Source organism: Rhinopithecus roxellana, chromosome 21 (genome assembly GCF_007565055.1).
Source record: "Rhinopithecus roxellana isolate Shanxi Qingling chromosome 21, ASM756505v1, whole genome shotgun sequence".
Lineage (NCBI taxonomy): Eukaryota > Metazoa > Chordata > Mammalia > Primates > Cercopithecidae > Rhinopithecus > Rhinopithecus roxellana.
Window position 1 is genome coordinate 71,623,000 of NC_044569.1, and position 25,549 is coordinate 71,648,548.

Here is a 25,549-nt window from a genome sequence, read left to right on the forward strand (position 1 = left end):
AACAAACAAACAAACAAACAAACAAACAGTTGATGCCAGAGGTCAAAACTGGCAATCCAAGACTCAAGCCTGGCCTGAAAGTGTGTCTCATATGGCCCACACAGTGGGGGCCAGCAGAGTTTGAATAAAAAAAAAAAATGGAATAAGTTGCCAACATTTGGAAATTGGAACATAGCACGTAGCCACCCGGATTGCTGGCTCCTCGGAAGGCACGAGGCAATCTGGCACCAGGAGCCTGTTTCCCAGCAGGCAACAGTGGGGCAGGGGAGGGGGCATTTGCTCTCCAGGTTGCTAGAGGTCCCCGCGCCAGGTTTCTCACTTGCTGAGTCTATAATCCCTGGATCAGGTGGAAGGGTGATGGGATTCTGGGCTATTTCTTCCTTTCTCCCTCTTCACAGATTTGCTATGGGTTATTGTGTTACTTCAGGGTTAAAATAATCATGAAATGCCCCATTGTAAAAAATCAGTGTTGAGGAAAGAGAGTCTCAGGCCCACACCACTTCTCTACTTCTTGAACGTTCTTGTCTAATTTCTAGTCTTGAGTCAGGTACACTCACCTGAGAATGTCAGCTACAGAACCCAGTGGTTCTCAAACTTGGCCCCCTTAGAATGAGCTGAGGAGTTTCTGATGTCCAAGTTGCGCTCTAGACCAGTGGCCTTCAACCTTTTTGGCACCAAGAACTGGTTTTGTGGAAGACAATTTTTCCATGGACCAGGGTCACGGGTGGATGGTTTCAGGATGATTCAAGTGCGTTACATTTATTGTGTACTTTATTATTATTACATTGTAGTATATAATGAAATAATTATACAACTCACCGTAATAAAAAATCACTGGGAGGCCTGAGCTTGTTTTCCTGAAGCTTCTAGATGGTCCCATCTGGGGGTGATGGGAAACAATGGCGAATCATCAGGCATTCGATTTTTATAAGGAGCTCTCAACCTAGATCGCTTGCACACAGTATAGGGTTTGCGCTCCTATGAGAATCTAAGGCTGCTGCTGATCTGACAGGAGGCGGAGCTCAGGCAGTCATGTGAGTGATGGGGTGTGGCTGTAAACACAGATGAAGCTTGGCTCTGCTATCTTGCCTGCCACTCACTTCCTGCTGTGCAGCCCAGTTCCTTACAGGCTACACAGACCCATAATGGTCTGTGGCCCTGGGATTGGCGGCCCCTGCTGGAGACCAATTAAGTCAGGATCTCTGGGGTGGGACTGAGGCAATGGAAACTAGTCCAACCATTACGGAAAACAGTATGGCGATTCCTCAAGGATCTAGAACTAGATGTACCATATGACCCAGCCATCCCACTACTGGGTATATACCCAAAGGATCATAAATCATGCTGCTATAAAGACACATGCACAGGTATGTTTATTGCGGCACTATTCACAATAGCAAAGACTTGGAATCAACCCAAATGTCCATCAGTGACGGACTGGATTAAGAAAATGTGGCACATATACACCATGGAATACTATGCAGCCATAAAAAAGGATGAGTTTGCGTCCTTTGTAGGGACATGGATGCAGCTGGAAACCATCATTCTTAGCAAACTATCACAAGAACAGAAAACCAAACACCACATGTTCTCACTCATAGGTGGGAACTGAACAATGAGATCACTTGGACTTGGGAAGGGGAACATCACACACTGGGGCCTATCATGGGGAGGAGGGAGGAGGGAGGGATTGCATTGGGAGTTATACCTGATGTAAATGACGAATTGATGGGTGCTGATGAGTTGATGGGTGGAGCACACCAACATGGCACAAGTATACATATGTAACAAACCTACACATTATGCACATGTACCCTAGAACTTAAAGTATAATAATAAAAAAAAAAAAAAAATAAAGTTCCCCAGGTCATTCCAATGTAAAGAAGTTTGGGCCATTGCAAATCACATACAACTTTACATTAGAGCAATTTCTCAACCTCTGTACTATTGACATTTTGGGCCAGATAATTCGTTGTTGTGCGGACCTGTCCTGTATATTACGAGTTTAGCAGCATCTTAGGCTCTAACCACAGATGCAATAGTGTTTCTCCAGATAAGTAAACACTGTATTAAGTCATAAAATTATGGTCAGGAATAGCGGCTATTATATTGGTCACCTACCCTTCTATAAGGCCTTGGAGAAATTTCTTTTGGAATTAAGTGCTAGGGAAGCATTTTCTCTCTGGGGAACTGATATATTCCTTCCTTTCCGGATGTTTTCCCCCCTTTACTAACCAGGAAGCTCCAAGTTAATGCTAAAACGCACTCAAAATCAAAACTGAAGCATAAAACAAGGCAACTACTGTAGTGTATTTTCTCCCCTCTGACTTCACAAGATGCTGATTTTCCTATTAATGTTTTGTTCATCTTTAAGCTGCTTTTTTATATCCTTAGGGAAGGAGGTAGGATGTAAATATAAACAAGGTAACAAGCCAATGAGGGGAATGACTGCTCCAAGCACCGTTCAGTATTTATGACCCAAAGTATGGCTGGTTCTAAGGAGGAAGGACCTGCTAAGTAGGAACTACCTCCTAATTACTGGAGGATCAACCAGTTTTATGGAGCAAATAATGGTCAACTCCTCCAGCCTCCCGGCTTTGTCTGGAAAGAGGCTGAACTGCGTCTGTGCTGAAGAAGCCTGATGCCCAGTCATGTGGAGGCTTCGAGGGAGAATGGCAAACACAGTCTCTGATGCGTCCTAAGAATTCCAACTCCTGGTTTTTATACTACAGTCTGGGAAGTCTCTGAGAGGCAATGTTGTTAAAGGCAACTTGGGATATATCCCTGGGTTGACACATAACCTGCTTTCTGTAAATACAGAGCAGCTTACCTTTAGTAAAATATAACTCACTCATTAATAACCAGACGTTTTAAAGCTTTTTAAAAAATCATTATTAAGCACGACTATTTCATTCTAAATGCAAAATCCTGAATGGACCAGAGATCTTAATTTTTAAAAAATATAGCTGAGTATTTTAATTATAGATGTACTTGCATATTCTCAGTGTCCTCCATTATTTATGTAGCTGGTGAAAAAGCTTTTTAATTAAATAGCATGCTGGCAATCCATTGTGAAATGTATAGATGCAGGTTGTCCTAGCATTATGAAGCTGAATACAGATATTCGCCAACTTATGATGGATTTAGCCGGATGTAACCCCATTGTAACTTGAGGAGCTACTGAATGTGTATTACTTTTGCACCATGATAAAGATACTATAAGCTGGGTCAGGTGCAGTGGCTCACGCCTGTAATCACAGCACTTTGGGAGGCCGAGGCAGATGGATCACGTGGTCAGGAGTTTGAGACCAGCTTGGCCAACACAGTGAAACCCCATCTCTACTAAAAATACAAAAATTTAGCTGGGCATGGTGGTGGGTACCTGTAATCCCAGCTACTTGGGAGGCTGAGGCAGGAGAATTGCTTGAAGCCGGGACGTGGAGGTTGCCGTAAGCTGAAATCGCGCCACTGCACTCCAGCCCGGGTGACAGTGCGAGATGTTGTCTCAAAAAAAAAAGAAAACAATAAACCAAAAATTGTAAGCTGAACCATTAAAAGTTGGGAACCATCTGCACACACACACACACACAACATTGTGGTGAACACACATACTTTAATCACTATAAAATACTTGTTTCTGAATGATCTTAAAATTCAACCAAACTTTTCTTATATTGCTAACGTAATACTGTAATTTGCCACCACTCCACTTGATTACTTATGTTTAATGTATTCGACTACCTTGGAAATAGGGTAGGGTAGTGGTTCTCAACGTGTGGCCCCCACGCCAGCAATATCAGCATCATCTGGGAACTTCTTGGGCACAGTTTTGAGGCCCACCCCAGGCCGACTGAATCAGCAGCTCTGGGAGTTGGGCCCAGCACCCCAGGATGTACCAAGCTCTCTAGGTGATCCTGGAACAGGTTAAGGCTCGAGAGCCACGGGATGGGGGTTATGCACTGTGGCGATGGTAATCTCGGTTTCATCAATGTTTTTCCTGGTGACATGTGGTCACAACAAAGTCAACTGTTCCCTGCTTTTAGCTCCCCACCAAAAAAGTGCTGTGATGATTCTTGTTTGTTTAAGGTTCAAAGATCTCAGAGCTTAGAAGAGGTCAAAAAACTCACAGTGGCTTAAATATTTTCAGCATAGTTTGCATGAAGGTTGCCCATGATTACCAGGTCTTTACTTACCAATTTTGACTAAACATGTATATCAGGGTTCACGTTACACATAGCAATTCTCTTCTTTCAAAAAACAAAAAGAATCTCTGAAATCAGACCTCCTACTTATTCACCATTGGATGGCAGGCTGTAGTGGAGGCAACCTTCCAGAGATGCCCCACGCCTGGGTGAAGGCTGATGACCAGGTTCTGTTACCTTCCCGGGCTGGAGGAACCAAGGCCAGGAGGTGAAGGAACTCCCATCGGGAGGCAGTGCCAGAACTACAACAAACAACCATCTGACTCCTCGCTCTGTGCTTTGTCTTCTGAATGAACAATGCTGCTTCTTAAGTACACATAAGCCAAACTGCCTCTCAAATTGCAGCCATCTACTTTGAGTTCAGATTTGCACAGCATGACATGAATTGGGCTGCAAATTATGCAGAAAACAGCCATCACATCCATCTGTGATGTCAGAATCCTCAAGTACAGTGTGACCTGTTAGTATGTGACAGAGTAGAAGGATGCTGTGTCTGCTTCCTTCCCTATGAAGAGTGATGAATATCCTTCCAGATGCATTTGGCCCAGTGTGAAAGGTTAAATATGATTGAGGTAATGCCTGTGATACGCTCAAGAGCAGATTTCACATCCAAGGGTGCAGGCAATTAGATTTTTTTTTAATGGCGTAGTAACAAGAGAAAGAAAACACACAAATACACTCATACCTAATGGTAAACTGAATTTATTTCCTCTTGGAAAACAATTCCAGCAATCTCCAGGTTCAGGCCGCAGAGTAAACATTAATAACAGTAACATACAGGTTAGTTCAACTGATTCAAGAATTTGGCTGCGTGAAATCATTAAGGAAAACCTTGAACACTCAAAGCTTCAAATGTATCCAGGGAAAAAAAAATCCTTTGACAGTCTACATAACAACTATTGCATATATAGTGATGCTACCTGTCACATTGCAAGGCTTACAAATATATATATACGGGCCTTATCCAGCTGTGGGGTTCTGTTCTGTGAGAACATCTCTTCATGGTTTGCAAGAATCTTCAGCAATAAAAAATAGTCTTAGATTTAAGCGCTGATATACCAAAAGAGAAATTCTAGGCTTAAGTGTAAAGAAAAGGAAGTCCAACCATAGTCTCATGTATAACAGTTGTTTTTAATCTCTCTTCCTTAAAAATACTTTATCTTAAGCCATTTTGGTCATACGTCTTTTTTTTTTTTTTTTTTTTTTTTTTTTTTTTTTTTTAAATCTTGCCTGAATAGGGCCCAAGTCCACTTGTCTTTATAAGACCATTTTAATATCAGACGACATAATACATGTGCAACACTTTATATACAAGGGGTCTATCCGGTGCGCAAAAGTTCAAACACATGAACATCCAACAGTTTTGATAATACAAGTTTTATGGTACAATACAATGTTTTTGAATAATATACATTAACAATGAAAGTTTCGTGCAAAGAGTAAAACATGTTCCCTTTTTGTGCCACAAAAGCAATTCTCCTTGAGAGACTGTACTTGCACTAACTGCTGTGTTGGGTCATTGTATGATTCTGTAAATAACAAAAAAAAAAAAAGAAAAAGGAGAGAGGGAAAACAAACTTCAGTGATTTCATTTTCATCAGACCAAGCATATATACATGTAATTAATTCATAATGACTTGAACAATGAGCTTCTGCCCTCTGATGAATAGTGCTCATGCGTGCCCTCTAATGCTAAAAAAAAAAAAAAAATCTAATGCTCCTTCCCCAGGGAGAAAGAGACCCAGACCGAGATCTTCTGAACCTGCTGCCACCCATGAGGGCCTGGAAGGAGAGGCCAGGGCAGGAGCCTCCTTAATGTGAGATAGCTGGCTGGCACCTTGCCTTTTCTCCACCTCTGCCATGTCTTTCTGTAATACCCTCTCACCATCCATCATCTCTTCTTATTAAGATAGGACCCAGTGTTCAAGAAGCAGGTAGCACTGTTTTAACAGTTTTACGTATCTGTGCATGATTTCCATTGGTTACATATGCCTCTGTTCCAATCCCTCCGAGACTGTAACATCTTGACAACAGGGGCTCTATCTGCCCCTGAATATGGGTATGAAATGCCAGAGTTACCCGGCAGATGATGGACAGCAGGAGCAGCGCCCCTCGCCAGGGTGGGCTTCAGGCTGTGGTCATAGCGTGTCTCAGGAGCAGATTATAGTAGCCTGCCATGTCTCCCCAGTCCCTGGATGCTCTTTCTCAGCTGACTAGCCTGCGTTGTATATTGGTGGTCTCCGCTCGTTTGTGCTAGCGTGTCCCCTTTCTGAGTGAACACCCTCCTTCCAAATTGTGAGAGGGTAACTGGGATTGCCCAGGCAACTTAGGACAACCACCCATGCCCTGAGGGTGGACGGCAGGTGGGAAGGCTCCAGAACCAGGCCTGGAGGATAGTCACAGATCTTCGGGATATTTGCTTGGAGCATAAGCCTGGAGATGGACTGATCTCCACTCTCCTCCTCTGCGCTTTCCTGGAGTCACATTCTCTCACTACTCACCTGTATCCCCTGACCCTAATCCCTTCTTATTACAACCTTGGGGCCTAGCTCAAAATATCACCACTTTCATCCTCACCCCATCTAACACTGATCTCTCCCTTCTCTGATTTCCTGCTGCACTTTATACTGCTTATATAGGATGCATCTTAGGTCTTGTCTCATGATTATTTGTAGGCCTGGCTCTCACCCATGCTGGTAATTCTGATGTTCATTCATTTATTCATTCCTCTACATGCATCTATTGGAAACATACATCAGCACCTGGCACATGCCATAGCGCTGCAGTGCTCAGGAAAGAGGGTTTGGCTATCTCAGTGACTGGCTGGCAAGGCAAGGGCTGCTGGAGAGGAAGGGCATGGTCCTTGCCTTCATGCCTTCAAAGTGCTCACAGTCTAAAGAAGGTCATGTGGGCACATAACCGTAAAGAAAGATGGCAAGCAGTCTATTAGAAAAGAACACAGAAATGTCACGGCCACACCTAAACCTGCCTAGCCATTGGGGAAGGGTTCACAGTGGATCCAGCACACTGACAGCTGGAAACATGAGCAAAGAGTACAGGGAGGGCACTCTAGGCCAAGGGACCCACATGGGTCAGGGCAATGAAATAGGAATATGCAAGGTATGTTTGCAGACCTGCAACTTGTTTAGATTGGTTGAATTCTTCTGGAGAACGTTCTGAATCAACAGTACTCATGAGACGTGAAGATGGAGCTGGTTTGGGGCAAGAATATGAGCAGTCCTTTTCTACCTTGCTAAAGAGCTCAGACTGTCTTGTAGGTTAAGGGAGCCACTGGAGTATTTTAAGCAGAGGGATTCATCTTAGAGATGTCTGTTATCTCTTCATCCTTTACAGCAACTAGCAAACTGCCTGCTCCCTGAATACAGGCTGAATGATCAGAGGTTCAGCTGAGAACCAACTGGGGCTAGGTGGAGAAGTGGGAGAGCTGGGAGCCTTGTGAAGAGGACCTAGGTCTTCCTTGTTCCATTTTAAATTTAGCTCATTTTTGAAAAAGATGGATGACAAATCATGATGGAGAACAATATTTCACTCTCCCTTATTTAAAACATATCTTAATAGTCTCGGCCTCAAAGTGAATACAGGAAGTAGCAAATTGTTTTTATGTCAGCTCTTTTATCGGTATATTGACTTTTAATACTTCTGCAAAGTACTTGTCACCAAGATGTAGAGAGAAAGGGTAATAAAAGTACTAATGAGACCAAAAAACTATGCTATTTTTCTTAAAAATCAACATGATTCTGTTCAGAAAGGTTATAAACAATGAAAGTTTGATTACTCAAAATACACCACGTCTAAGCCTTCTTACACCTTCTGCTATCTCGGAGTCAAGTTTATAGAAAGGTTTTTTATTTTTAGAAAGTCCAAAAATAATGACCAAATAAGTACAAGAAGATATAGCACAGATTGAGCATCTCCAAATGGGAACATCCAAAATCCAAATACTCCAAAATCGGAAACTTTTGAGCACCGACATGATGACATATAGGTGACTAAGCTAGTGACACCTTTGCTTTCTGATGGTTCAGTCTACTCAAACTTTGTTTCATGCACAAAATTATCGAAAATACTGTGTAAAATGACCTTTGGGCTATGTGTATAAGGTGTATGAGAAACATAAATGAATTTTGTGTTTAGACTTGGGTTGCATCCCCAAGACATCTCATTATATATATGCAAATATGTCAAAATCTGAAATCGAAAACACTTCTGGTCCCAAGCATTTTAAAAAAGGAATACTCAACCTGTATTTGCCTAAATGAAAGGACTCTAACAGAAAGGCAGGTGTTTTTCTCTTCTTAACAAAATCAAAGTAAAAAAAAATCAGTTTAATAACATTACTTTCAAATGTTTAAGTGCTTATGATGGACGATCCACATGTGATTGGATTCTAGGGGTTAGTGAAAGAGTACACAGTGCAATTTTCCTGGTGGTTTTATATGTACTCATACCAAGATGCTACAAAACGAGAACCCAAAACAAACTGCCCGTAACAGTTGGCAATGGTTGTGTGTTGTATGCTTTCATCCTCAACCAAAGCCATACAGGTGTCTTCAGAGGTGCAAGGAACATGAACAAATACACATACATCACTTACTGCAACAGACTGAAGTTGTTTCATAAAGGAGTTATGGTCTGTATATAAGAGAGAGGAATACAGATCATTTGTGAGAAGGATAAGGGTATGGCTTGTGAAATTCAAAAATAAAGCAACCCAATGTAAGCAATATCAACATAAGAAATCTGGCGTGAGAAATGTAAGGGCAGGAAGTCCTCTTGGTTTGGAGATGCCTGCAGACCACGGAGGTCTCTTATTCTCATTTTCTTTGGTTTCCCCTTTTTCGCTCCAGCCCAACAGAGAGCTATGGCAGGGTCTCCCCAGGCCTGGCTGTCCACCACTGGCAGTGACTCTCATGGTGGAAGGCAGCATGTTCCTAGAGGTTCTTGGGCAATGGATATATTTGTATTGGAAACAACCCCACCACGGGATTCTGCTCCATCCTCAAGGGCTTGCCTTTGCGACCTTTGAGGATCTAGGGGATGTGTCTGTTCTCCTCCCCCATGCAGTATTTCAAGTCCACTGGAAATACAAATGGCCTCATTTCACTTTCTGGGGGAAGGAATGGAATATCTGAGCCACAGTTTATTCGACTGGCTTTTAGGTGTTGGGGAGAACAGATGCGAAGTCCTAGTCTCTGGACTTGACTAAAGATTCTCTGAGTAGAAAAACAAGAAGTTGCTTCATGGGAGCACTCAGTGTTTTTTGTGTTTTCTGATGCTCATAGACATTATTTCTTCAGAAAGGGAGACAAGAGGCAAGAGGGAAGGATTAAAAAGTAGACAGCAGAAGCGCCAAGCAAAAAGAGGGTACGCTCTGAGGCCCACTTTGCTCTCCCCCTGGCTATTTGCCACACCACAGAACCAGTCCTGAGACAGCAAGGACACAAATGCATATGAGCAGAAAGCAGAAAAATGCTGCCAGGCCATCCACAAGCAGCCTTCTCTCTGTGCAAGAGTTTTCAGCTCTTTAGGTCCAGAGGAAACCACTACACTAGAACAAAGCAGTGGGTAATCTCACCAATTTTACACAGCAATTCACAGTCCCTAAAGTACTTTAATGCAATGACGGGTTATGAGAAAAAATATCTGTTCCAATGAAGGGAAAGTGTTTTACATAATCGAGAAGAACATCAGTGCAACATCGGTGCATCGGTGGAGGTGGGGGGTGAACGCAGAAAAGGAAGTAGGAAGAGAAGAAAACTTCTGTAATCCCACAGAGAGCCATATTGTACTCTGCAAAAAGCCGTCTCCTGGAGACCCCATGTCTAAGTAACTGAAAATTGCAAACCATTAATCCCAGTTATGAACAGTTGTTTTACACGAGGGGGGTTTGTGTTAAAAAAAAATCAAATCCACAACATACCTTAAAGCTTAAAAGAAGATCCATCTAGGTATGACACCTTCCTAGCGAGGTTTCAAAACCACTTTCTTTACTGGAAAGGGCCCCATTTGGAAGGAGTGCGCTGTATGTATTTTTTTTTCTCTATAAATGTGAAATTAAACTTAGAAAGCTAAAAAACAGATGAGGGCCTTAAAAATTCCCTTCTAGCACTATGTATTTCTTTTTAAATATGAGATGCCTTTCATTTTACAAGACTGGAATTCTCATTTTGGGCTTGGCACTCTAACAAATGATTAATTCAGCCTCCTTTTTTTCTGAGAGCTGACCACATTTACTGGTCAAACAGTTTAATCCTATTTAAAATGCAATCCAAGAAAAATATTTTTAAGTAAAAATAAAAATCCATGATCCTTTGAAACTGTTCACCTTGGCTAAAGACATTCCATTTTCCTGCAATCTTGATGTCAATTTGAATTTTTGCACCTATATCAATGATGAAATTCAGCTTTGGAGGAAAGCCAGGGGGAACCTATCTTCCCAGGGCTGAAAAATTAAATTCCCAACCCCAAAACTTATGCCCAGAGATTGCCTTCACTTTTCTAATTCTTTGGCAGAGTCCATGTCTCGTCTGTGCTTTGTAACACTCTGTTGGCATCGGCAAAATGTTACGTATCAATGGTCATAAAAACAAAAACGGCATTTGAATGGAAGTTTTGTGAAATCTGTTGATTCAAAGATGTTAATCATTTTTACCATGACTTGTTTATTTATAGCCTTTTGTTTCAAACAAATTCTGACAAGCTTTTAAAACTAAGTAAAAGAGCCAGCATGCTATTTTAAAAAGGAATGAAAAAAATAATAATAACAAGCTTTCCCCTAATTCACTATGCCATTAGAAACCTGAATTTAAACTGCAGTTGTATTCAATTTAAATGAGATGTTTTCTAACTAGATGAAATAGTAGGCAATTGTGGCTCAGAAACAATGCAAGGCGGGAAGAAATAAAGAAATATAAAGATTAAATGTGGCTGTTTCTTTCAACAGATGGTGACAGCACCATGGCAGCGCGTTGTTTTTTCTTTAGTTGAAGAACACAAACATCCGTAATCAATCATCACTGATTAACTAATTATATTACACTTCCTTTTATCACTTGGGTTGGACCTTTATCTGTAAACACTGAGGATAATCGGTATGCTCTTATTTTTCTGGAAGTATATTCCAGTTCACATAGAGCCGTGCAGTTACAGGCTGCAAACAGAATTCTACATTACAGTCCACCTTTAAGCACTATTGCTTTTTTTCATTTTTTTTTTTTAAACAAAAGCAATTGGTTTCCAACAGGCTGGATAATAAGTCTTTTGACCTGCATTCTTCTTTGACCCATTAAGGTCACCCCTGTGCTTGGGCATATAGCTGACTTAGGAAATGCCTGCAAGTCCTACATTTCATCTCCTGCCCACTCAAAATAAAGCTTTCTTTAAATGTGTCTGTACGGGTCCCTGAAGGCCAAAGAGGCATCCCTGTAGTGGGCAATGGAGGGACAGAAGCTTCTGCCTTTATTAATGAATGCAGACCATTATGAGTCTGGCTGGCTCCTTCCCTGTTCCCAGAAGCATATACTGTACGTGACTTAAAATGCTAGAATATTGACACAAAGCGAGCCGGGCACCCCTAAGGAAAATTACTCCTTGGATATAATGTAGGCTCGTAACAGCTATTAGAGTACAAAATAAAACCCTCCGGGATCAGACTGACATATACCGCATTCTACCTAGTCCTCAAACATTAGAAGAATTTCTTTGTGAAGGCATTCTCAAGGACAGCATTAAACTGACTTTTGTAGCAATCTGCAACAGCTTTTTGGCTTAGAGCTTTTAGTACTAAATCTCTGGTTTGAATCAATATAAGTACTATATCTTCTACATTAATCAATACATTTGGTTCAATACATGTTCTATTAAATTATACTTTCTAATCAAGATTTTTACATTTCCACCCTCTCTCTTTTTCATTCCCAACTTCTTACGCTAGGAAAATAGTTTTAAAAGTGTATACAGCTAATGATGACAGGATCCTGGGTTATTTCTCCTGAACATTAAGAGAAAAAATAGTCACAATGGCAAAGGATGACCTTTAAGCATCTTAATAAGGTTAACAGGATGTGAATGTTAATAAATTAACATTTTCAAAGTCCACACAATTACAAAAGTACTCATAATTTTAAACTGATGAAAAGTAAATTGCTACGGCTCTGGGAGTACCATTAGGAATGTTCTAAAAACTACACTGAAGACCAAAATCACCCTCCAGTACCCCACTTTGCCCACCCCAAAGTTTCTACTGCCCACAACTGTATAATTCCTGGCTGGAGAAATCTGGGGTAATTGTGTTTTTACGGACCTTACCAGGTAAACGGCAGGACCATATCTGTGGACATTGCATTTTTGTGAGCTATGTTACAGTTCAATGAATGTTTTTTAAAGGACAAATATACTACAATATTTTCCCTAAGTGCTATGAGAATCAAAAAGACATAGGCATAGTGGATTTTTCGTAGCCAGGGAAGTTGACTCATAATCTTTACATTTGTAGAATCCGCTAGAATGAAGTTCTACTCTTTTCTTATGACATAACAATGGCATTTCCAAACTGTCATGATATGCTTTTGCCCCTCTCCTGAATGCCAGGAATGTTGCATTTATGATCATGTTTGCACGGACAGAATTTCCCTTTTTATTTTTTCATATGGTAATGTCATCACCATGAACTTACAGAGACACTGATGCATTTTCTTTTGACATTTAACAGTTCACGTGGGCGTGGTGTGACATCTCAAAGCATTTTCTGGATGACACTAAGCTATATTAAAGCAAAAGGTGAAATGGCATCATCAGAAGTGATCAGAAGAATACAAGATATTAAAGAAGGAAAAGGACTATTAGAGCATTTCGTTTTTCCCCTTGTAGGAACATAATTGTTTGGTAAAGTTTACACACTAGGCCAGTTTTGAATGATTCTGGCAATGAGTTTCTATCATATCTCCCATAGGAAACAATTTCACATTCTAATAAACCTCACTGAAGGACATTTTTGTTGTTGTTCTCTGGACATTTGTGCTAACTATGTCCAGAAAAAGGGTGATCTGAGATAATCCTGATGGATGAGGACACTGGCATGTTGATGAGTTTATGTTCCAAATACTAGACCATGTAACTATAGTATAAAGTTCATCCATCTCATTCAAAGCAACCTAGAAGACCATCCAGTACACCATTTCTCAGTCATTATATAAAACACATCCCATTCACTTGCTTGGTTCCAGAAAGAAGCCTGAAAATAGATTTCAGAAAGCCAGTGGGGCCTGCCTTACACAAGCAGGGTTTCCCAACCTCAGCACTACTGACATTTGGAGCTGGGCAATTCTTCTTGTTCAAGGGGGTTGTCCTGGACATTGTAGGATGTTTAGCAGCATCCTTGATCACTATCGCCAACATGCTAGTGGCATCTTCCCAGTTGTGACAAACAGAAATGTCCCCTGACACTGCCACATATCTCTTGGTGGGAAGCATCTCTCCCACCACAGAGATATTGAGGAACACTGGCTTATACTGTTTGAAACACATTTGTGCATGAATAAATGAAAGCTGGGAGACAAGGAGAGTTCTGCATTAAAGGGATCTGAAGAATCTGCAGGGAAGAACTGATCTAAAGGGGAAGAAGAAATGGTGATCTATGAGGTGTGTTAAATAGCTGTAACGAGGAGGTCTTGGTAATGACCTGTCTTGTTATTGACAGGTTTAAATTAGAGGTCAGATACAGGAACAGGTGGTTATAAGGAAGACATATAATTGTTTTGAATTGACTTTGTATTGAAAACACATTGAGCTTGCTATACCATGCTTGAGTATGCTACTTGGTCTTCATTCTAAGACGGTATCTTCCCCACCTGAAAATGAGAATTGCAAAGGGACACATACATACCACATGAGACTGCACTGCAGTAAATATATACTGTACTGCAGTAAAATGTAGTCAAGGGGTGAACGTGGGCAAGTGTACAGGAACTGTAGAAAGAATTCTTTGAGATACATAATAAATGGCATTGTTTAAGTGAAGAACCAAGTATTTCCATAAGTGTTCATTCTTTTAGTGACTTATCAAGACCATCCATGTACCATCGATGAACAAAGATGGTACGTTTTAGTGGCAATCAATCAATGCTGCTTTAGGGATATTTACAATCTAATAATGTTTAAAGGGACCCAAATATTAGACTCAGGAAATCAGTGTTTGGGGAATGGAAATAACTATCTACTTTGAAAGACCTACAGAGCCATCATCCTCAATTTGTTGGTCTAGACTCAATGGCAGGTGAATCAACTACACCTGTAAGTAACACTGCAGAGAAAGAAAAAATTGGTTTCAGAGCTGGGGGGTTGGGGGTGGTACCTAGCAGCATCTGGTCCAGTATCTTATTTTATAGATGAGAAGATTAAGTCCCAGAGAGTTGAAGCCAACGCTCAAGTTCTTAGAGTTAGTCCTACGGCTGGGCCAGCTGTCCAGATAAAGGACACTCATTGCTACAGCCCAAACCTTCTACCTGGAGAGACAGGGTGCTCTAGGACAGAGGAAGGGCCCTTCACCTTATGTGAGAGGCTCTGTTCTTGGAGTAGTCACATCTGCCTGGTGCAAGAGAGATGAGGAGGCAGAGGTAAAAAGGGAGAGAATGGCTCCCGAAGTAGAGGGAAGAGCAGCAGCAAAGCTGAGAGGCCAGGGTACAGAGGGCAGGAACTGCACAGAAGCTGAAGCATCTGGTGGAGCTGCAGATATGTCCAGCTGTGCAGCGAGGTGGGGAGTCAGTTCAAAAAAGCTATTTTAGCCACATTTTGCTATTTTCTGCCATATCAAGCTAAGCTGGAAAAGCCCATGGCGGTTACCATGTACCAAGAATACCTAGCTTAGCCTTAGTCTAATGTGAGTCTTCAGAAGCCTGAGCAAAGACTAATTATTTAAATAATGCAAAGTCCCAGCAGCTAACAGAACAATTCCTAGTATTTCGACAATTAAACATTTTGGAGATATAAAACAAGCCCGTAAGTCCACCAGCTTCCAAAGGACAAATTCTACTGTGACATCATACATGGGAAATGTTAACATTGTGACAATCCCATTTTCCATTAAGAACTTAAAAACAATAGTAAAATTTTCGTTGCAAGCTGACCCCTATCTGTTATGCATACCCGACAAGCTTGAAAATGTCCCTCTCTGGAACTGACAATAGCGTGCACTATCTACTACACCGAGAGTGGGGGAAAAAGGTGCCGAATGGGAAGAACAGGCTAAAAAGAGCGAAGTGGCCACTGGGAAATATATTAAAGAGTACAATGTTTATTTTTAAAAGAAAACAATGAATTGAGCTGTCTGTTTCCATGCAAGAAGCCAGCAGAAAATTTAAATCAAACTATACAAAGCCAGTGAGAGGGAGAGTGGAAAGATTTCACTCAAGATTTTGGAATTGCAGGATTCCAGCGTATTGTGGGACAGAAGGCTTTGATGGGCAATACTGCCTAATAAGATATTCAGGGATTAAGTCAGTGCTTCACAGACAGATGTGTCCATGTGCCAGTTGTTGCTAAGCTTTAATTTTTTTCCCCTGTAATGTTTAATTTATCACACTGGCGCTTTCTAAACTAGAACATCTGTAAACAAGGTTAAGAATGACCTCCTTCCAATTTTACATCCATGAGCAGTGCCCCTTCTTCGTGCTCTAATTTTAGATACCTTAAAGATAAATAAATCTTTGGAAGGAAGAAAAAAGAGGCTTGTCTGACACTGTAATGTGTTCATCCTGGGCGAATACAAATTTCCTCTCTGCCAGCTCTCGGTGCACACAACCAACTCTTGCTGCTGAAGCTATCAAGCATCCCCTTCCCAGTCAAATGCAATTAAACAAACTTCTGCTAAATATTTAACAGCCTTGTGTAGTAATTAGCGGCAAATAATGGAAGCTTAAATTGATAATTGCTCAGAAATGTCCTCTTACAAACATTACAAAATTCCAACTCCTCCCTTTCCTCTTAGATTTTGAATCCCTGAAGGTTTTTGAAGAAAATTTAGTTAGCGAAATTAACTATAATCATATCACTTAGCCAAGATCTCAGAGTTAAGTTTGGCTGTTTTGCAGTCAGCTGCAAGATTCCACTGGCATCATTTACTTCACTTCCGTGTTTGAAATCCATTGAAATTTAGTTATACACTGAAAGATGGTGGAGCAGGGCATTGATTTAAAAACTGACTGGCAGGCTTAGGATTTAAACTCTGGTCCACCAGATTCAAAAGGTCATCTGATTAGAATGGGAGAAGCACAGGGTGTTGTAATTTATATTCAAAGGGTAACCTTTGTAGGAAGAAGGAGGGAGCCAAGACTCTTTCTGCTTTTCCACTTGATAGGGACACGGATTCCCTTCAACCAAATTCCAATAATTATGAAAAATAGTTTATTGAACTTGGGCAAAAAGCAAAAGAAATGCCACTTCCTTGTAGTCTTGTAGTGTATTATTTCTTTTATTAAAAACACTGCCACACTCCCTAGGAGGTAAACTCACATTAAGAGTAAGTCAAACATGTTATAAATCATTAAGAATAACAGAAAAACATCTTTCCCCACCATAAGCCAAAAAAAAAAAAAAAAAAAAAGAAAAGAAAAGAAAAAAAAGCTTGTCTAGTATGGCATATGTTTTAGTAAAGATATATAAAAATAAAACTGTGAAAGGACAATGTATTAATTTAGATAAACTATGTTAAGTATGAGTCACCTCCTGAGTTCTGTGTGTATGCATGCGTATGTGCGCGTGTACGCGTGTGTGTGCGTGTGTGCACGCGCGCGGGAATACGCATGTGCGTGTGTCCATTTCCATGCCTAAACAAGTGAGTGTTGTGCAGGGCAATAAAAAGAGTTACATACATGCATTGCTTCTACAGGTAAAATTCCTGGTGTTTGCCTTTGATCTTTCTGTCTCTCCAGGGACTTATTCCTGCATGGAGAATGCAATTAGAACGAGCCCCAAGTAACTCTTGTTTTAAGTTCTAAGCAAGTCCTTTAAAAATGCAAGTATTCCACGGGCCCAATTCTGTTTGGTTGCCCCCACTTTAAATAAAAAATCCGAGTTTGGAGAGAGGAGAAAACATTTCACACTCAAATTTGGTGCTTTTTAAAAATTTTGCCTGTGTGCTTGCTTTTCTTTCCCTTTTCCCTGTATGTTACTGTGCATTGTTGAAATTTTCAGGTCTCTTTCTTTAACGATCCCTCCCCACTCCCTAAAATCATCCTGGTTTATTAGCAAGTTCATACAGGCACAAAGAAGTCAGGAATGGTTGAGTGCATTTCCCATTCTCTATTAAACCTGTTCTTAAGATACGTTTTTATTCTTTCTTGTCCATGATTTCCCATTGTCTTATACCTTTTAAGGTCTTAAAATTGCAGAGCTGCCCCCACTCTCCGCCCTGCCAAGAAGAACTTCTATTTGCTTCAGAAACTCACAACGTGAAGTTCCCATTCTCCTCTCACTTTCTGGGCACCTTTTCTGGCTTTACTTCTAGGTCTCTGTGGGACAGTTTCCTCACTCCTTATGGTGCACAGAGCTACTGGAAAGAGAACCCTTTAATTCCTCCACAGAGATGTGCTGTAGCTATGGTGAGAGTAATCTATAACCCTCACATCCTTAAATAATTTGCTACTCCAAGTTAATTTTAATTCATTACAATAAAGCAATATAATTTAAAAAATCTCTTTAAAGTAAAGTATTTAACATGATCCTGAAAGAAAGACAGTCCTGACTAACAGAAGGCCAGGCGGCAGGCATGGTGCAAACTCATGCAAATTCAAAGGTGAGCCGTAAACAAGAACACACAGCAACACTGCCATGCATAAAGGGCCAGGCAACGGGAGGCCTCATTCTAATCAGTCCTCAAAGGAACCTGCCATACAGAAGTGGCACTTATTCTAATTTAAAGCCCTCATGCTTGCTTCAGTGTTGCAAAATTTATAAAAGAATAACTTCATTAAACCGCCTGGCACTTCAAACACAAATGCAAACCAGCCACAACACACAGGGGCTGGACAAGAGGAAGAGAAATATTCCCAGAGAGTTGTTAGCTCAGATACTAAAATAGAGTCTGCATTGTGGTGCTTCCCTTTCCGTGCAACTTTCCTTCACCAAGGACTCCTGCCACCGGGCTCTTTACTTCTGTCACAAGTCCTGTTGCTCCTGTGAGTCTGCTTAGTAACACTGAAAATCGTTCCAAGCGGTTTGGCCAGCCCAGTCACATGCAGAAATACATCTGGCAGTACATAAATGAACGCTATTCAATGTTCCTTGCCTGGTCTGCAGAGGAGATTGATTCTGAACACACCACTATTACAGTTCCCATTTACTTGGGTATATATTTCAGACTCACCTAAGTTGTTGAAAAACTAATGGAAGAAAAAATTTCTTCCCCTTAACCCTGGCACTCAAGAAAGAAAACAATAATAAGGGTTAAGTGGAAACAGTCTACTGAATCCACGCACCGCGCGGGAGAAAAGTTATTGTCACATCCTAAAACATACGTTTTAAAGGAAACTTCTTTTTCTCCCCTTAATCAGAGTCACAGAAACGCTACAGAAAAATTACTTGAGGCTAGATTCCTAAGCTACAATGCAGTGTGTGTCAGAACACACATCATTTCATGCTTAACTGTCAGCATATTTCTCAAAATCATTTTTTTTGGAATGCAATGAAAAGACAATCTGGAAGCCTGTATAAAAACTCCAAGCCTCTGAGAAAGTATGTGTCACCCACAAGTTAAACTAAGCATCATGATCTTGAGAGATGCCAGTAATGAACCACTCCTTTCCTGCTCAGTTTCTCATCACCTTAGTGAGCACAAACCTGTGCTAAGATTTTGCTTCAGAGAATACAGTGAGCGTTCAAAAACCTTGAAAATGGTAATCCGTGGATGAATAAGAGGAAATGGCCTTAGGGTAAGTAAAAGGTGAATCTCTCCAAGGGTTATAAAAGAAAAAGACTGTTTATCCCAGTTGTTTTTCAGAATTTTGGAGTGGGATTCTTGCTGTTGGTTGGAAGAAAGACCTGTTAAAGGGTGCTCAGACCAGGCTGACCGGAGACCAGTTCCATGTAGTGGATGTGAAACTTGAAGTTGTCACCAAAAACCGCAGGATGATAGGAGTCATATTCTTCTTAGGGTAAACAAATATTGAAATGAGTTATCTCTTATCCTTATGCAATTGTTTTATAGTGCTGGAAGCTTTTTATATCCAAATGATGCAATACATTGGTGAGGGTAAGTTTGTGTTCTTTTTTCTCTCCATGAATACAATAGGGCTAATCAGATGGAATGAATGAGCCAATTCACTTACGGGTAGCCTTTATTATATAATAAAATATGGATTATTGATCTTCTGGAGTTGGCAATGCATGATGCAAATTCAGTGAAGAAAACCTCCAAAATTGGAATTTGAGGCTATTTGTATTGATGCTTGAATCTACTTAGAACTATTTTCACTTTTGAAAAACCATAAACATAAAACAACACTAAAACGAATTAAACCCAGTGTTCCAAAAAAGGACAAAAAAAAGTTAACACAGAGGCCTGGGATGGCCCTCTTATAGGGTAAAATCCCTTGTTGTATTCCAATGGAGGGAGACGAAAAGGCCTGTCTGCGGAGTAGTGAGTACAAACTTATTTGCTAGACCCAAATGTACTGCCCAGGAAACTTGCTACAAATCCAACCAGCCCTGTAATAAGAGTCAGTGTATTGTTGTGGCTCTCGCACTTGTGAGGCATAATTGTTTAAAATACAACACTGGGCTGTCCTAGCAAAATCCTTTCATCTCTTATCTCTTAAAAAATGCAATAATCAGCCCGGGTTAGGAGGCAGCTCTGAATACATGGGTCACATGGCAAGGAAAGCCTACACAGCAAACACTGAGGGGAAGAAAGAAAGTGCGCTATGATATTCAACGTGTATTTACACACCTCCGTTCTGCCTTCCCCTTCCCCTTACAAATCTGCCCCAAGATACGATGGCACGCTGATTGCTATTTGTGCTCTGCTACGAAGTCCAGGCCAGACTGTCTCCTGTATTCCTTATAAACTTCTCCCATCTCTTCCCTACAGAGCAAGCACGCCCTTCCTTTTGACAGTTCACGTCCTCTCTACCTTTTTATAGGCCACATCCGCGTGCCCCCCACATAGCAGCACAACACAAACATGTGCCTTTCTCCTCTATTTTTTTCTTTTTTAAGACTAAAAACAGGCTCTGTGTTTTGGTAGGCATCCCTCCAAAGCATAGGTGAGAGTCCGTGCGGTATGTTTCCGAAAACGATGCCAATGAAAGGGGGGAATGAGCGATGCTAAACAATGCCGCACCAAAGTTGCAGACTGTTCGGCTACAGTCCAGAAAATGAATCCAATTTTTCATTCTGTCATTATAAATATTTCATTGCAAATGGTACTGATTTTCTGCAACTGTGGTTAAGCAGAGGGCCTCTGTGTGAATATTTAAGAAAAAAAAAGAGGAGGAAGACAACGAAGAAGAGGGAGGGGGGAATTAAAGGTTAGCAACCAATTAATTTCTCACTTGAAATGTAAAAGATTCTGGGAGAAATTCAACAGTGATGTAGTGTGTGACTCAAAGAAGAAGAAGAAAAAAAACATTTACTCTGCTCTTCTTCTGACAGTTTCTCATAAAATATCTGCAGTCCATCTATCTTTTAGTACTCTGGGCTCCTCTGGAGAGCAGAAAATGGTGGTTTAAAGCTCACTTCAGTGCCAGTCTGCGGGAGATTGCTTTCCACAGGACCCCCGCTGATGGAGGCCTAGGGGAAGAGGCCCAGGAGTTATTCAATCAGCCCGAGACTCTGGGGCGGCTGGGGGTCCTTTGAGGGCTGATTATAAAGCTGCCCTCCTGTTGCCTGCCTCGGAACAGAACGAAATGAGCAGCCTCTTGCTGCGCAGATTCTGCAAGAAGGAATTTCACCTGTCATGGAGTTTGTCAGAATTTCAGGATTTATCTTGGTGCAAAATTAATAAAATACCAACCAGGATTTCAGGCTGACTACTCAGCTGTGTCATCTCAAAGTGATCTTTCACCCAAGAAAACCTGGACAGTGAGCACAGCCATTCTTGCCCTACTTTTCCTTTGGAGGATGAACGAGACGATGTAACTAATGCCACCCAAACATCAGATTGAGACCGTGAGCCAATTACACGCGAGGCGGAATTACGCGTGGGTGCCGCTGTCTTAATGCATGACCTCTCACCCCGCCGCTGCAGGTCTAAAGCCTCTTTGGAATAAGTGGAGTCTAAGGCATAAAAAGGCGATTTCTGCAGCTTATAACACAGTAGGTCCCCTATGGCATCACATCTGTTAAACGCATACACTGGTATTTCAGACCCGGATTTGATTTATCTTTTAAAAGGAGTACTAACAATGGAGTATGGCAAGAACACATACTATGAAACGTTGCAAATTAATCTTGGGTCGGCTATGAACAAGGTGCAGTTTCATCCTTTGTTTCAGCACACGCCCTCCGCATGTCCCATCACCTTCTGGGCTCCCAGCAGAAAGTGGGAGGGCAGAGGGCGGGGGAGGCGGGAGAGAACACAAGGGGATAGGACAGAGTGGGAACAAACCACCTATTTCTGTGACCCTCTGCCAGCTCTGGGCTGCAACAATTTGGCCATCTTGGCTTCTTTCACTTTAGACTGTAGCTTGCATCACACAAATCACCACTGCTCTTTTAAGTGAAGTTCTGTACAACCCAGGGGTTTGATCATTTTGAACTGAGACTTGGGTAGCTCCAAGGCAATTAGCTCTGGTCCTCAGAGTGGGTGGCATCGCATGGCAGATGGGGCCAGCATGTGGGGTCTGGATTGGCACTCATGCCACTGGCTGGCCCAGGCCAATGGACAGAGTGGGCAAGCAGCTCTCCGGACCTTGGTCTCACCCAAGTTTGACTCCCAGGACACTAAACTCAGGTTCAGCACAGGGTTAGTTTGGGTTGCGATGCACACCTTGTTTTGTGTCCCTGGCCTCCATCCACACTCAGGCCATGGGTACCTCTTACTAATCGATGATTAGCAGCACAGCCTCGGCTCTGAGTCAGCGATGGGTTTAAGGCATTGCTGCTTCTCTAATTTTTAATCGACATTTTCTTTTCTTTTTTTTTTTTTTTTTGAGACGGAGTCTTGCTCTGTCGCCAGGGCTGGAGTGCTAAATGAGACAATAAACAATGCTGTAAAGCATTCTCCTCAGCTCTTCCCCTAGTTAAATGACAGTTCTGCTTTGGAGAACCACCTTTACAATTCAGTAGCAGGCTGACAACACTAACACCAAGAGATCTCAGGAAAAAGTAACAGAGAGAGTGAAAGAGAGGAGGAGAGAGCTAGGAAGTGAGCGTACAGATGGTGGTGGGGGGGGGGGCGGGGACGCAGGGTGCTCTCAGCAGGCTTCCGTGGAGATGTATTAACTCCACAGAGGGATAAGGGCTTCCCACCAGTACTGTCATGAATTATAACTGAGTATGGGAGTGAAGCCTTGGTGTCTGTCTCACAGCAAATATACTGTTCCATTTTCCTGCACAATCACCTTTCACCCTTATAAACTCAAAGCATAGCAAAGCACACTGCTGATATTTAATGGTATCACAGTAGCCTTTTATATGTCTAGAAGGTACACAAGCTTAGCAGATGTGCCCAGTGGTGTAAGTCAGACAATTATAAAATTAAATTTTGGCAAAGTGAAAAAGGAAATCTTTTATGAGCGCTTTGGGTTTCCAATGAAGGATGGTCTTCTGCCAGCCAGGAGCTGCTATCAATGCAGGGGCAGGAATCACACAGAAAAGAAGCTGCCCTCCCAGACATGGAGGGGCCCAAGGAAAAAGCTCCACTTTTGCAAACTTGGCCCTCCTATGGGAAAGCAGTTCCTGGCCAGTTAGTTTCCACTCACTCATTCAATGAAGTTATCAATGAAGGAGACCTGTTATTTTAGGCAGTTTAAAATTTCACCACTATTAAAGGACTCGTTTACCCTGCCTTTCACTCCCGTTTAAAGCCTCGGAGTTGCTGTTCTAAATGACAGCACCGCAAGCACAGCTTTTAAGCACTATTCATCTCGCCGCCACATCTCCGGCTTTTACAGAACACTACTCTCTCTCTCCAATAAGGGGAACTTACTCCTTCATAGCTGCAGGGCAGAGCCTGTTCCAAGCTGTAGATTCGCTGCAAATATAACAATAAAGGATACAAATGTGAATTCCTCTTAAAATACACGTTTGGCTCTGAAGCTGCCTGGCCTTAGCAAACTCGATCAAGAGCAGCCTATCAATCTTTCTCCAAATGCACAGCAGCAGCTCATTTCACCCGGCTGTCCGAGGGATCGCCACATTGATGGATCAGGAAGACGCTGGAATGGATTCTTTGCTCATTTCAGGGGATTTATAGTGGAAGCCCATAATTACTATCTTTCTTACCCTAATTGTCACAACAGCTGGATATGGAAGTGGTATTTCCCAATAGTTAGAGGAAAGTCTGTAAACATAAAGGGTCTATTCTTGCCACTTTGTCTCTACTAATGTGAGGAAACTGATCCATGTGTGGTGCAAACATCTAAAATAGAAACGTGGCAATTCCATGTGCCTCTTTAGATTGCAGAATGTTTTGGAAATTTGGATTTCCGGATCTCTCCAAAGGATCCAACTACAAAGACGCTGAGACAGAGCTCTGTCTTTATGAGACAGTCACAGGCAGTCTGTCCTTCCTAATGGAGGCAGATCTTCTGGTGCTACGGCAGCAGGCTGTCTTGGCGACATGGAAGATGGCAGGGCCAGCAGAGCCCAGCCAAAGCAGAATGTGGCAGAGGTGATGAACATTTCCAGGGGGTGGGAGGGAGGGGGCTGCAGAACTGGCCACAGTGCTCTTCAGTACACCCTGGCTGGATGCTCCATAAAGCCGCACTGATGGCAGTTTGGAGATGGCCATCTGTCGTCAACTCTGGGCCAGACAAAAAAATAATGTAATGGCAGCTCGCTAACAACAGGGCTGTTTGAGGAGGGAACGAGTCCTAGAATGAAGAGGTGGTGCTCCCTCTTTTAATAGCAAAAACCAGCCATCAATATGAACATCAAGAAATTAATGGATGGAGAATTTTTAAAAACTGAGCTGGGGTGCTGTAGAAACAATTCAAATGCAAATAAAGTGGTTTTAGCTTATTGCAATTACCTCTGTTGCCCTTACTTCAGTCATATTAACCACTTGATTCTTGAAAATTTGACTACCAGGACACATGGTGAAACAGGAAGGGCCAAATTGAGAAAAAGGTGAGCCCAGGTTGTGCCTCCAAGCATGCACACACAGATTAGGCATTTATTGGTACAAAATGGGTAACTGAAAATGCATTTACTCATTTAGTCCAAATGAGTTCATTGTGATAATCGTGCTTATCTTTCTGTATGCTTGCTTAATTTTTAGATGCAATTTTATTAAAAAGCCAAATAAAACTATCTTACCTTTAGACGCATTATGAATGCTATACAACTGCAACCTCCCTCCTTTGCTTAACAAAAACTCTAATCTTTTTGCTACTGCATAGATGATGGTGGGGGGGGTGTTGGAAGGGAGAAAGAGGAGAATAACAAACTGAGGTTAGCTTAGCCAAGTCCTGTTTGTGTCCTACGTGATTAACTTTCTGCCTTCAATGGTAAGGCCAATCAATCCTGATTGAATTATCCAATATTAACAGCTGAAAGTGATCAAAACTAATGGTGAAAACATAGCACCAATCAATAAATCAATGCAAATGATTCGGTTCCTAGAGATCCGATCAAATAAAAGAGACAGATCAATTTAACCACTGAGCAAATTAAGTGGAAGTTGCTGTAGCACCAATTTACTTCCAAAGCCCTGCAGGCCCACAAAGCAAAGAAATGAGGTGATGTACAAAATGGACCAGTTCCAGAACCACGTGCTCATTTGACACAATTTATACTCCTGTGCATTTTGACGTCTTTGTGATGTGCTTAAGGGCTGTGATTTCAGCCCCAAGAACAAGAGATACACAGGGGCACAGTGGATGTAAGGATGTAAAGAGCAAAGGAATGAGGCCCAGACCATCCCAGGAAGGGGTGGGAATTACAATCCCCCACACTGACTTTCCTCCAAACTGATCAGTATAGGACCCGGATAGGCCAGATCTAGATATGGTGATGCGCAAATATTTCCAACCCAGGGGTCCCAGCAGAACAACACATGATAAGAGGCAAGACAGAACAGGGTTTTGAGTTCTATAGTTTGTGTGGGGATGATAAAAGAAATTTTGGCCTGGTGTGGTGGCTCACGCCTATAATCCTAGCATTTTGGGAGG

At 41.8% G+C, this 25,549-nt stretch overlaps 1 protein-coding gene across 3 annotated transcripts in view; it reads right to left on the bottom strand.

The window, feature by feature from the left end:
• Nucleotides 1–4,886: 4,886 nt before the first annotated feature.
• The window catches only part of ZNF521 (zinc finger protein 521), a 293,389-nt gene continuing 272,726 nt past the window's right edge, over nucleotides 4,887–25,549 (bottom strand). For all 3 annotated transcript variants that reach the window (XM_030926147.1, XM_030926146.1, XM_030926148.1), the window contains one exon: nucleotides 4,887–5,731. In XM_030926147.1, the coding sequence (XP_030782007.1) occupies nucleotides 5,702–5,731 (30 nt within the window). In that variant the 3' untranslated portion in view covers nucleotides 4,887–5,701. The remainder of the gene's footprint in view (nucleotides 5,732–25,549) is intronic.